General features: G+C 39.7%; 1 protein-coding gene across 2 annotated transcripts; it reads right to left on the bottom strand.

Moving 5' to 3' along the window:
* Positions 1–1,569: 1,569 nt before the first annotated feature.
* On the bottom strand, positions 1,570–7,559 carry LOC123426305 (heterogeneous nuclear ribonucleoprotein 1-like). 2 transcript variants are annotated; one of them, XM_045110113.1, is made up of 3 exons: positions 7,165–7,559; positions 6,000–6,855; positions 1,570–1,846 (listed from the first exon to the last, which is right to left on the bottom strand). In XM_045110113.1, exons 1-2 carry the CDS (start codon positions 7,432–7,434, stop codon positions 6,007–6,009), a joined length of 1,119 nt encoding a protein of 372 aa, XP_044966048.1. In that variant the 5' UTR covers positions 7,435–7,559; the 3' UTR covers positions 1,570–1,846; positions 6,000–6,006. The 2 variants fall into 2 exon arrangements, with proteins under 2 accessions (XP_044966048.1, XP_044966049.1); XM_045110114.1 differs by having other exon boundaries at positions 1,570–1,843.
* Between the last annotated feature and the right edge of the window lie 6,818 nt (positions 7,560–14,377).

The raw sequence follows: 14,377 nt of genomic DNA, 5'->3' as shown, positions 1-14,377 counted from the left end.
CCACCATAGAACTCCAACGTATTTCATGGTCACATTGTTCATTCTATTTGTATGCATGTATGTATGACATTGACATACATGCATTTCTCAAAATCCGGTAGAAAAGATCCTTTAGAAAATGAATCCGACAGAACTGTATATACGAATCTTGTTGAATCCCGTCAAAAGAAGAAATCATCCTACCTGGGATCACCATCCAACAAACGGACTAAAGTGGACTTACCATGATTTTCCATGAATAGCATGCTCCTGAGTACTGACCATATTGCCGGCATCTTTAAATCAGTAATAGGAGCCTTTTATAAAAGGCACAAACTGTGATCAAAACTTACTAGGTAAAAGCACCAGCGGTAAAGACTTTCATTTTGTGCCCTGACAAGCGCTAATAATGTTTGTTGAAGTCTTTCAGTGTCTCGTACACCTTTTAATGATAAAAAAGTTTGTGAATAAACCTTGGTGTGGACCTTGAGGCTAACACCAACAGTCAAAACTACTTTCTTACATTCTCAAAATGTACAAAAGCTATCTTGGCTCACCTGCCACTGCCAGTAATACTCAATGCCCTTAGTTAATGGGTGCACTTTCCCTCTCGAGAAAGTGAAGGCAATTGCATTTGCCATTGCTGCTCAGCTTAACCCTACAGCCTCTGAAAAGATTGATGCAGCTGCCCTGCCTGCATAGAGAGCAAAACAGAAAAAGAAAAGAAAAAAAAGCATTGCTCCCCTTATCTTTTCTCTCACAAGTCACAAACACTATTTTGAATTCAAGCTGGCCCTACCAAACTGGCATCAAAAGAAGAGGGAATATTAACCTTTGGGGTGATGAAACCAGAGGTTTTTGGGTGGGGCGGGGATCCCTCCTACAAAGAAGCTTCACTTCTGCAAGTACTACTAGACTTGTCCCAAAGAAAAGAAAATTAAAAACAAGTGGAGTAACCAAAAGGTGCACTAAATATCATGTTGTCATCTCAACAGTGCAACACCAAAGACCAAACCAAACCAAACCAAACCCCCCAAAATATAGATTGACATTATGGTGTCATACATCTATCAAGCATCCCTCCCATCTTTCTATCTTATTAAAGCAGCATTCATCCATCAATCCGTCCAATCCTACATGCTGCTCCTATGAACCTACCATGGGGTAGGGTATGTATGATTCGGTAGCAACATGTGATGCGGAGAGAAGGACTTGATCCATGCGTCAGGACAAGGCCTAGAACTAAGAGGGACAGAGAATGACAAGGGGTCACTCCTTCCTCCCCTGGCTGGGTCTTTTGTTTCCCTAGACTTCTTCTGCGGGCCTTCACATGCCTACAAGAAACCTACAACTTACAGAGCGTACTAGTAGTAGCTGGTACAACTGCATCTAGTGGCAAGCATCTTGTCACTCTCCTCTAGTCATCTCCCTCTCAGCACATTACACATCAAACAGAGCAAGTGAGCTTGACAGAAACACCCCTCTTTTGCACATTCGGAACATCAATGTATCTGCCGGATATAAAGACGGACCACGTGGATTCAGTTTGCTGCCCAACAACCAACAATAAAGGCACTGCACAACAAGGGATGATCGTGGCACCGGTTACATACATGCCAGCACCAATACAGAACCGAGATCAACTGTTCTGATTCTGATACATTAAAAGCATTTAAGCATTGGTACAAGGGATGTGAGCTCAACAGCCAGTTGAAACTTGAATGTTTTCAGTCTACATGCACTTGAAACAAGGAATGGGGGTAAGTTGATAATTTCCAATGGTATACTACTTGTCAACCAAAGAATCTCAGCTCATGTCTTCACAGTTGCAACTTCCGCTGTCATCAGTGTAGAAATAATTATCCTGCTAACAAAAGAAAAGATGCAACCTTTGAAATCTATCTTGATATCAGCCAAACCTGATTAAAAAACATATCTAGGGGTAATTCCGAATGGAGGGAGTATATATATACATATATAGGGAAAATACATCCTACCACCTAGGGGTAGTTGCACACATGTCTCATATACTATAATGTGGTAGTCTATATGCTACTTTATCACTGTAAGTATGTTAATATATTATATACTCCCACTGTACCATAATAATTGTAGTTGGGGAGAACTCTCCCCAAGTTCTCCCCAACTACAATTATTATGGTACAAAAAGGGAGTATAAGATACTTCAAAGTGAGTTACATGAAAAAAATTGTAAATTAGCCAATGTTTTTACTCCCTCCGTTCAAAAATAAGAGTCGCACATTTAGTACTAAATTAGTACAAATTTTGCACTAGATCAACTACACTTATTTTGAGACGGAGGGAGTATTATATTTACGAAATATGTATATATTTATATACATAAAAAAGGCATACTCAAAATACGAGACATACGACCAAAAAGAAGTATATATACTCCCTAAACATTTTTATATACAACATATTATGCATACATGCTCTCCGATTTGTTAGATACTACATACAACATATACAAAGCTCAAGTGATGGTAACAACCACTGGATGGTAGGAAATATATATATGTGTGTGTATGTGTGTGTGTGTATTATTATGTATAGGGTCACGCTTCTTTGCCCCCTCTAATTTAACATAAATGCACCGGGGGTTTTAAGTCCTGTAAATTTTGTCTTCATATGTAAACAGAGCAAACCATATGATCCCCGTAAAAAATATTGTATGTAATGTTAAATTACGAACATAAAAACATAGTGTAAAATATACATAAAATGAATTTTTTTTCTGGCCTTACGACCTACATTTTGTTTTCTTATGCCAAATTTTACGTGGTGAATCAATATGAATATAACTATTTATATTCCAAATATAATTTATTTACAAAATGATCGTAAGATTACCTCCGGTGAAGAATAACTTATTCTGCACCCTAGGTGATGAATAGTACTATTATATACATATACATACATACATACATATATACATACATATGTGTGTGTGTATTTGCATTTCATGAAGTTTTAAGCTTCTTTAGAATCTTCTAAAATATTAACTATTGAATTTACATATTCGAGAGACAAAATTTTGTAGTGAGCATAAGCAGAAGCAACCAAGTTTACAAGAGCAAACATGCTGAATATGTTTATGCCAGAATTTTAATGAGTTCAGTACAAAGTACTCTGTTTTTATTTACTCTACATATTAGCTTTGTTGTAAGTCAAACTTTATTAAGTTTGACCAACTTTATAGGAAATAATATGAACATTTACAATAACAAGTATATATGATGCAAAAATATATTTAATGATGAATCTAATGGCATTGAAGATGTTAATAAATTTTCCTACAAACTTATTCAAAGTTTATAAAATTTTGACTTAAGATAAGGTTAATACACGGAGTAAATAAAAACGGAGGGAGTATTATACAAGTACAGATTAACTCCATACTTTCCACACCGTATGTTCATCTTCATGGTAAAAGAGGTCGGGTGACTGTATTTATCACGGGCATCAACCGCCATTTAAAAAACCATAAATTTTGTGCCTCTAGGTCTGTTCGCATGGGTAAGGGTTTATAGGGTTTATTTCAAGAAGGCTACATACTAATTTAAGCACAACAGAAATAAAAATTGAATTGGCATAAATGCAGGAAAACATATTCCTATATCCCATGTGCTATCAAGCAAGCTAAGGGTACGACCATACATCGCACACAGTGCAAATACAAAGAATTGTAGCACAGACCTGCAATATCTGGAAAACAAATATCTTGGAAGCTATGAAATATAAGCACAGATGTCAATGGAACAAAACCATATCTCAGTTCTCAAGTCGCGTATAATTCAATCAATTCCTACAGGCATACAATCAGCCGGTTGACATTTCACCAATAAACACCAGTTGACAGATAAACGTACTACAGAATATCCAGTTTATATGTTCAGTTCACCATTGACGGGTTCAGTCGAATGAAATCACAACTTATGATGTTATAATAGTTCTTGACCTGACTTCCAACTACTGATATGTTGATACTAACATAACATGGCACTGTTTTATCAAACTCCCAAATGGTAGTAAATGATATTCAGGAGTATCTAACACAGAACAAAAGAATAAGACGACCTAGAGGATTGATGTTAAACCGGGTAAAGAAACTCATTCCAACAACTTCTATTTCAAGGATTGAACTGAACCTTAACCCCTCCTCCCTCCACACCATCTCTCCATCTAACAAATCCAATGTATGGTGCACAAAATAAATGATTACATCATGGCTGATTTAATCATATGCCTTTATGCAAATCAATCTCTAAAATCATACATTTATGTGCCATTTTACATGCAATGATTATTAGATTATTCAAATAAAGAGCATGAAATGCAACAAACGGTACTCCCCCCATCTCTCAAGAGGGCCTATATTTTTTGTCAAAAGTCAAACATTGCATAGTTTGACCAAGTTTATAGGGAAAACTATCAACACCTACAATACTAAATAGATATAGTATGAAAATATGCTTTGTTCTGTATCTAAAAAAAAAGGCAGCCCGGGGAAGGGCCCGACCACTTTGGGTCTATTGTACGCAGCCTTTCCCTACATTTCTGCAAGAGGCTGTTTCCAGGACTTGAACCTGTGACCTCATGGAGGTCACAAGGCAGCAGCTTTACCGCTGCGCCAAGGACTTGAACCCGTGACCTCATGCTTTGTTCTGTACCTAATGGTATCAATTTGATGTCGTGGTTCTGGATAGTTTTTTCTACAAAAACTTGGTCAAACTTTGCACCATTTGATTTCAGAGAAACTTTTTAGGCCTTCTTTTCAGAGACAGAGGGACTAGTGCCTAAATTTATTTTTGTGGATGCCTGTTTTTACTTACAATGACATACCAAATAAGTAGATGAGGACAAACAAACAATTAAAAGGAAACGTATCAAATACTCGCTCCATTCCTAGAAACAAGGCATACTGCAAAGTCAATGCAGCTATGTGTTTAGTTTTGGACCCTTTTGCCCCTGGTAAATCACACTCTGAGCAGTTATTAGTTATTAAGACACCACAGACATCATTATTCTCGCTAGCCAAGCTTTGCAGGCTGCATGCAATAGCCATTCTGAGCAAGTGTTATTGTTGAGCCCATGCATGACCAATCAGAGGCAGCTAGCTCTACATAGGTTGGCACTGACCATTTAACAGCAATAGAAGGCGAGCACTTGACAATGCAATTAAGGCCAGCAGCCCAGCACGTCTTTGAGTGGAGTGTGGCTTGGAGGGGTATATTAGACAGATTAGAGAAAAAAAAATACAAGTGTGGCCAGCTCAGTAGAATGCTAGGAGAAAAGTTCACTCCTTGTCTCAAAGAATGGAGGAGTAACTTGGATTGAGATTTTTTTTACGACATAGCCAAAAACATCATAATTGATCAGTTCAGGTTTTTCAAACATTCAAATACTAGTTATAGTAACTATTCACTATTCAAATTGAATAGCTGACCAGAACTGTTCATTGGAAAATGACTACATTGGCTTCATTCGTTTTGGAGGATTTTTATAGAAAAAACTTAGGAACAAGGATTCCAGAGGAAACTTTCCTACATATGCATTCGGTTCATAGGAAATGCGAACAGGAATTTCATAGAAATACTATTCATTTCCTGTGTTTTGGGAGGAAACTACATATCCACTCAAAGCTCATTTTACGCGTAGGAACGTGGCAAGTCAATTCCTTAGGATGGCAAGTGTCATCCTATCGAAGTCCTATACTGCTCCCAATTCCTACGTTTTGGTTTCCTCCAAACCGAATGAGGCACAGCTCCCTACATAGTTTGATTATTATCTGTTCCCAAATTCCTTCGACAAAAAAAATAATGAATAAACATGATACCCTACACGGATTCAAAGATCTCACTAGTTATAGACGATACTAACCAAATCAATGAGTACCTGCTGCAGTTCCACATAACAAGAATACATGTAATGTGCTGCATCAGAGTTAAGAGTAAAGGGAAAAACCTTGCTGAGTAATAATACAACAAGTAACTCACCAGAACGTCATTGTGAACCTAGCTTCATGTATTCAAACTTCGTAGCAATGGTAGCAGCGCTGTCAACTTCTTGTGCATCCATAGAGTCTTGGTCGTTCATGTAATCCCTGCCACCATTAATGCCATACTGAACAGAAGGCACAGCACCCGCATAACCACTTCTGTATGCAAAACCATAGCCAGGATACATTGGGGGATATGGGCTATATACTGGACGCCTTGTCATCATGTTTGGAACATTTGCCATGACTCCATGGTTTGGATATGCATTTGCATAGGGATTGCCTCCCATACCAAAATAGAGGCCAGGATAGTAGGGATGTGTTGGAACAGGTTGTGGCATATAGCCATTGTAGAAGCCATGTCGATTATTGTATGGTTGGTATGTTGAACCATCAAAGCCAACAGGACCCCTTCCGCCAAAGGTTCTTGAGCCACGACCTCGGCCATTATGGTAATACTGAGCATCCTTGGGGATAGCAATCTTTGCTTCCACCCTTGTCCCTTTCAAGTCATGAAAGCTTTGCCCCATCACCTTTCTCACAGCTTCCTCAGAATCAAAGGTGACAAAACCAAAACCCCTTGATCTGCTTGTCAGGCTGTCATATATCACAACAACATCTGTTACCGTGCCAAACGCCTCAAAGTAAGCTCTGAACTCCTCCTCTGTGATGTTGTCACGCAAACCACCAACGAATACCTTCTTTGAAGCATAGCTCATACTGTCACCACTGGCCTCAGCCCCAGCACCTTGGTGACCCTGAACCAGACCCTGTTCCACCTGATGCTGATGCTGATGCGCAGGTTGCTCGCCCAAGTTCCGCGGAGGTCTAGCACGCGCCCTCTTAACGTCCACCTGTACGAAGAAAACACAAAACTTGAGTAACCAATGACTATCGCCATCCTATACTAGTACAAAAATTGGCAAATTCAGATATTGAAAAACACAAAGTCGTACATTGCAACGCAGTTTAACAAGGAGAACCCGCAACAGTAGAAATACTAATCCAACGAATTTGCCCAGCCGTGTTAGTACGCATTACCAGATCAAATAATGGCCCACCCAAGTTCGTAAATTCTAGTGAGTATCCACAGATAAAATCAACTTACAACATTGTCTTCGACCGGTTGCACGCTCAAGAAGAAGGAGATCGAGGGAACTCACCAGTCGGCCGCATATGAAGTGCTTGGGCCTCTCCCCGTCGCCGAGCGCCTTGGCGGCCGCCTCTTCGTCCTCGAACTCGACGAACCCGAACCCGCGGCCGTGGCCCGACTCCTTGTCCCGCATCACGACGATTGAGCGCACGACCCCGAAGCGTGCAAAGTGGCCCCGCAGCTCCGTCTCCTGCGCTGAGGACGGGATGCCACCCACGAACAGCTTGCGGCTCTCCCCGGCCGCCACGTCGCCGGAGTTCTCCACCGTCGCCGTCGCCATCGCCGACGAAGAGAGATGTGTAGAGCTAGGGTTCTGCGGAAGGGAGGGGAGGGGAGGGGAGGGGGGGTGGAGGTTGTGTGCGTGCGCGGCGGATTTGTGCGCGACCTGGGTTAAATTTGATTTTTTGCGCTGGGTTTTAGCTTCCGGGAGAGGGGTTAGCGTTGGACAGACGGCTGGGATGCGATCTTAGGGGGCTACGGACAGTTGGATCTGGGGATTAGGGTGAGGTGGACTTGGACTGGTGGACTCGAGGCGTGCGTTTCCGTTTGGGTTTCGGGGCGATGGAGACGCGTCCGTTGACCACGGCGGGATCCGTGTTGACTGGGCGTTTGTGGTACGTCTTAATCTTTACCTAATACTAATAAAGAGGTTATCGCTTCCGTCAGAAAACCCACCGAGGTAATTTTACAAAAAAAACTCTTACTGTTTATGACATTAAACTTGTAATATATATTAAATATATTTTTAAATACTCATATCTTTTAAACCGTAACTTCAAATTTAACATATTATACATGGAATTTGATTAGAAAAATATGATATTATTTTATCTGTTAAACGTTTAATAAAAATACTATCTAGGGCGCAATCTTAATAAATAAGTCATTAATCGTCTTTCTTTCATATCGGTACTCATCCGGGTTGGTGATGAACACGTAAACAAAATCAGGATTAGAGATGAAACTGACTGTCACTTGAGTGATTCTTTGTACGTATTAAATCTACATGCAAGTCGTGTTAAAATAGAAGACCTGTAAAATTTTGAACTGCATTTTTGTAGGATAAGACCATCTTTATTTGTATCGTAATTATAAATTCTCAAATTATAGACATTTTTTATAAATTAAGAGCGTGTGCCGTGTGGTATTTCTTTCTCCCGTTGCAACGCAGGGGCCCTTTTGCTAGTCTCCCCTAATAATAAAGCGCGGAGCGCTTCTGCCGTCCGTCGTGGCAATTTTGCATAAAACCCCCTGTGTTTTGTTAAAATCAACCCGCGGTCCTTCATTAAGTGGAAAAAACGTTTCATTGTTTCAGAAAAAAACCTGTCTCATTACCTCCGTCTTCCCCACCCCGCAGACCTCCGTGCCCCCTTCGTATCCAGATCGAGCCACAGAGAGAAGAAGAGGGGAGCCACCGCCGCCTGCGCCGCGGACGCCACCGCCCCCATCCCAAGCCGCCGGCAAGCGCCCCCCCCCCCCCGAGAAGGAGAGGCGAGAGAGGAGAGGGATCCGGCAAGCCGAGGACGACGACGAGCTCGTCGGCTTTGAGGAGGGAGGCGACGAGGAGCGGGGAGCTCGGGCGGACGTGCGAAGGGGATGACCATCCCTCGAGGCCGGCCCACGCCCCGGCGCGGAGCGGGGAGCTGCTGCCCAAGGGCAGCGGCCCCGACGCGGCGGCTGCGGCGGTGCGGCACGAGGGGTGGATGGTGCGGTACGGGCGGCGGAAGATCGGGAGGTCCTTCTTCCACACCCGCTACTTCGTGATCGACAACAAGCTCCTCGCATACTACAAGAAGGAGGCCAAGGACAACAACATGGTAGGTGCTCCAGACTTTGAGAGCTTCGTACCAGAGTTTCTAGTCAGAGTCAGATCGTTTGAGCTGATCTGAAGCTGAGCAAATCTGTTCATTATAATTTGCAAGTGCTCTGTTGAGCTGGGGCTGTTGAACAAGAGGGGATGCTTTTAGTTGAGTCTGGGAAGTGCTAACGAATGTGCCTCGCGAATTAGTGGGGTTTTCCTTTTTCCTGTGAATCATGTGAGCAACTTGCTTGATCTGCGTGGAGCCCTGGACCTTTTTTAGTGTTCCAATAATTGAGTCTACTGTTCTCCTGAAAGGTGCTGTTTTCATAGATGTACAACACGTAGATGGGGGGGTAAGAAGTAAGAATGTTTGAAACATATTTCCCTGTTTCTGTGGGAACCGACAAGTTTCAGTTAGCTGCATTCCTCTTTGTTTGGCCCTTAGCAAGAGGTTTCCAATGCAATGAGAAAACGTGACAATTTGATACCAGTACATTGTTCAAGTGGTATATTCCGCAGCAGGGGCATGGTGCTTGTATTTAACTTTCTGGAGCAAATCTTGTGGATGTGCAGGTTCCACTGTTTCTCATCTTCTTTTGTATATACCATAAGCATGTATTACTGGTTTTGCGATGACAGGCTGTAAAACAAACAGATAAAATGATTAGATACAACAGTACCAAAAAAACATGCTGATAGAAAGCCGTAGACACAGTAACCAACTAAACTTCATTTACTCACATATCTTACTAAAAGAGTCTAACTCAATGTCAGTGTTGCACATAATACCTGCAATTTTTGTAAAAATGTTCACAAATGATTGAATGTATGCAGTTAAACAGTAATGCTTCTGAGTCTTTCTGATTATATACCTGAGTGAATTTTAAAGAATTAATTGTCGGGATGGATCCGAATATTATAGTATATTTTTAAAAATGTTTCTTGAAATTCAGAATAATTCTTTGAGTAACCAAGTTTTTTGACAACCATGATATTTTTTTAAAAATATGAACATTGTTTCAACTTGTGAATTGTGAATAAAATTAAAAGAAGAAATATTTTTTTGCATTTGTGAACAAATTTTCGAAATCATGAGATAAGATATGAACATAATGTGGTCATCACCATTGAAGATGGTGGTTTTTTCTCCCCTTGCAACGCCCGGACCTTTTGCTTATATGCTTATGAGTTTTGGCCCTTTTCTGGGAGGAAATTAATGGATATTTTTGCTGAACTTGGCTAGAACAGAAGCTTCTCCTGCATGTGATTTCAGATTTCAGATTTGTTCCTTGAATCAGTAGCTCTGATATTTAATTTCTCTGCTCAATGGAAGGCGCATATGAGCTGCTAAGTGATACATTAGCTGTTGGGTAAATAGAAATTATATTCTGATGCTTATGTTGATGTGTTTTTGCCCTTTCCTGGGAACAGAGTTAATGGATATATTTGCTGAAGTTTAAATAGAACAGAAGCTTTTTGTATGTGATTTGTACCAAATGTAGCATGTGGATTTCAACTGTTTGTTGCTTGATGAATCAGTGGCACTGACATTTGTTCCCAGTGTTATTCTACTTCTGAGTCCAATTAACGCGCATATGAGCTGCCGAGTGATATATTAGCAGTTGTGAAAACAGATGTAATATGATATGGATTATTGGTGTGTATCATATCTGAGTCAAGAGTGCGAAAAGAAGATAGCCCTATCCGTTAAAATGGACCAATGTGTTTTCAAATGTTTGCCGGCTTATTTTCCTCAATGAAAATCTCGAGAAAATGCTAAGAATTTGGCTTCTCCAATCTCCATGCATCGCAGGAGTTTATTTTCAGCATTATTGGTAACCCGATTGTGCAATTACACCAGTCAGCAACTCCATAATGCACAAAAGCTTACACACTAGGATCCTTCTAGAAATGGCAGCATGCTTTGTGACCGACGGCTCAAAACCGGGCTGTGACCTGGGAGAACAGCGCTTTGAAATCCTTCGTCGGGGTGCCCCAAATCGAATGCCTTGAATTTTACCTCTTCATATTGCAGGGCATGTTTCAAGAGAAGTACAAAATCAGAATGATAGTCCTCAAGTGTCTGTCCATAGAATAAAGTTGCAGCAATTATCATATATGTTATACCTGAACACAAACTTCGGCCACATCAGCTCCAGGAATCGCCTTAGTGTCAGTCTGGAGAAGCTCATCATCCTTCCCAACAATCAGCTCCCGTACTCCCCCATCTTTGTCTTGCAGACCACCAGGCCTAAATCAAAGGAAAAAGAAGGAAATGATAGCATATTATGTATCAGCGAAGAGTTAAGAGGCTGAACCAGAGCCTCCTCTCTCTCTCACTCCGTGTGGAAACAACAAATGACCCTTCAGGAAGGAGTATTCAAAAATCTTGAGTTTATTCTCATCGAAGGAGTAGACATTACTGACATCAATTTCCACGTGACCCCCAAGATTGAGAAGATTGTCTGGAACTTCCGAGAGATGAAATCAATTCATGGAGTCAGCCGCCTTCCACGATCATTTTATACGGTCATACATATGAATATAAGTCTATTTAAAATTTCTACTAGAAAACAACATATGAATGTATATAGATATACATTATAAGTATATATTCATTCATTTTGCTTTATATGTAGTCCCTTATTAGAATTTCTAAAAAGACTTATACTTAAAAATGGAAGGAGTAGTTGCTATAATGATTTATCCTATGTTTAGATATCTACTTACACTTCAATGGCGGTGCAAAGTTCAACTACATGTTGACGAAGGACATGAGGGAAGGGGATTCAAATACAAAATTCATGATCCAAAAATCGACAATCTAAACCCGATGCAACGCACAGACACTTTTACTAGTAATTAAATAGTGTTCTGGAGTATTACAAATAATTTGTCATAATATAATTTAATTTTTTAACAGCTGAAATCTCAAAAAATCATATAATTCGAAACTCCTACAGATGACTAAAAATATTGTGCTTTATAAATCAACAACCCATGTCCATTGCTTAGCAAATATCATTGATCATTAACTAATTGAAAAAAAGTAAATCCATTAAAAAAATATGACATATGGTCATGCATGCAACCCAAGCTAGTGCATCTCGACAACCAACGCCATCACAAACATCTCGCCAACATTCGGTGCCATATAGATATTCATGTATCATGGACAAAATTGTTTCTCATATATCACATCCATGACCTCTTAAGTTGTATAACTGACATAATTCATCAATTATTTTGATCTTAGAGTCATCATTGTATCCAAACTGAAGTAAATTTAAGTTGTAATATTTCCAACCAAGAAAAATACATCTTAATTTTTTCTAGGTCGTGCCTATGAATGGGCTATTGCCAATAAGCACCTAGAAAAAAGATATGCAAATATGTGTACAATAAAAATTAGTAGTTTTCACGCAAGCTCATCAAATGAAACAAATCATCAAGGTTCTCAGATACAAGTTTGTCCATCTAAGAAACAAAACATTGCTAGTTAGCAAACCAAGGTGCAACAATGTAATAGCCTCGCCCATGTGATTGTTCCAAGCAAAATCAGGTACCCGTGAAACGAGCCTAAGAGACAAAGCACATGCACAAACCACTAAAGGTAGAACCATCCTTACTCAAAATCTAGAGGAATTTGTGGTCATTTAGTGCTTATCCTTCCATGGCAAGGTCTAAAGCAACGAAGGTATTTGCAACCTAATATTTGGAAGCTCGCCATGTATCTCATCCTTTTTTGCGAAAGCAAAGAAATCAATCTCTAGGAGAGTAATAACACATATCGCTGATGACGAACATAACCCTGAAAAGAAAAAGGAAAAGGTGAGAAGGAGATTAAGAAACATAGTGGTACATATGCCACATAAATGTGCATCTCATTTTCTCATCTTGTTCCCGGACTGCAGTATGTTGTCTTGCTCGTTCAATCTGAACTGGTAGAGAAAGTTCCCGTAGCACTTTATTCGTGAGAATATAACATGAGTCAACAACAAATTTATAATTGTTATCCATGGCAAGATAATAGATCATTCATAAATATATATTTTGTTGGTTGTTTATTACTCGAAAGTAGTACCAATATGGGCTTAAAAGTTTGGGCATGTTTCTTTCCAACACGACATCTATTAGGAGAGATATATCATAATATTATAGACATATATTACTAATATAAAATATTGAGAAAATACTAATTTTATCTTACTTAAATTAGAACAATCAATTTATTTTGTGTCCTCAAACTTCTTATAGAGCTTCTCCGACTTTAACTAAGCAGTTTCGGATTAGGATAAAATCATGGGTTTTCTCCCAAAAAACATGACAAGAATAAAGAAACACTAAAAATTCAAGACTATCAGACAATCATGCACTTCCGACCGCATGTCAACAATCAGACATACCAAAACCTTTGGTCCTCGTTTTTTCCCACTACAAAATTAACCGTGTAACACATGTACGTGTGTGTGTGAAACAACAAACATAGCCTCTATGCGAGCAATGCATATTAATATTAGAAGATCAAAATGTGTTTATCTGTGTAACATTTCCATTGCATGTACATAACATGTATGCATGAATCCCCCTGCATGAGCCTCCTTTGTCATGACCACAGTCGTATCCCATGGTGGTGCAGTAGCCTAGGCCATGGAGCAGGGGAAGGGGCACAACATACTAGTGCAGACGGCAACGACGAAAACACCACGGACTTCTTGGCCTCCTCATCCCCACGATGCTTTAACTATCTTGCATATTTATCAAAAAGAATGACAATGAGTGCATCACTTGCTACAAATTCATGACTTCAAAGAAACACAATAACCCATTAGATGGTTCAGTACAAACCATTTCTTCACTTGCAATACCATGTAAAGCATTGAATATGTATGCATCACTTATCATTTCAAAATGACTCCAAACAACAACATTCAACACTTGTGATGCCACAAAGACTTAAGAAATCAGGGTGCCTAAATCTTTACGCATAACTGGGGACATTTTACTTATTAGTTAGACAACCACCAGAATCAAATGGCTCAATTACATGAATACAATCAGTATCAATTATAAGTATGAAACATGAAACATTCAGAAATGATTTGTACTTATTAGGTCTCACACTATACATATAGAAACTTGAGACTTCATACATGAACGATCGACTTTGAAACTCCACTCAAATCACCACATTATCTAAGCATGATAGGTTAGCAAAAATATAACAAATTACAGAATCTAAAACCTCACACATTATTTAGAGAGCACCTTCTTTTCTGTTCTTGTTACAGCGGAAGCAATGTGCACCCTGAATGGAAAAGAAACAACACTTGATTGATATGGTCATCATATATGAAATATGACAGTATGTGACAATGTATATAAAGCCGTAAATTTTGATGTACTACTGATATTCGGTCAT

The sequence above is a fragment of the Hordeum vulgare genome, chromosome 2H (assembly GCF_904849725.1).
Source record: "Hordeum vulgare subsp. vulgare chromosome 2H, MorexV3_pseudomolecules_assembly, whole genome shotgun sequence".
Classification (NCBI taxonomy): Eukaryota; Viridiplantae; Streptophyta; class Magnoliopsida; order Poales; family Poaceae; genus Hordeum; species Hordeum vulgare.
The sequence above is the reverse complement of the archived record's forward strand: the minus strand, read 5'-3'. Positions and strand labels throughout refer to the sequence as shown.

Bases quoted from the DNA above. Each gene is read 5' to 3' on its own strand.
- LOC123426305 (XM_045110113.1), bottom strand. From the start codon at position 7,434: ATGGCGACGGCGACGGTGGAGAACTCCGGCGACGTGGCGGCCGGGGAG. The intron at 6,856-7,164 runs GTGAGTTCCCTC...TTCTTCGTACAG, and splicing joins ACTTCATATGCGGCCGACTG to GTGGACGTTAAGAGGGCGCG.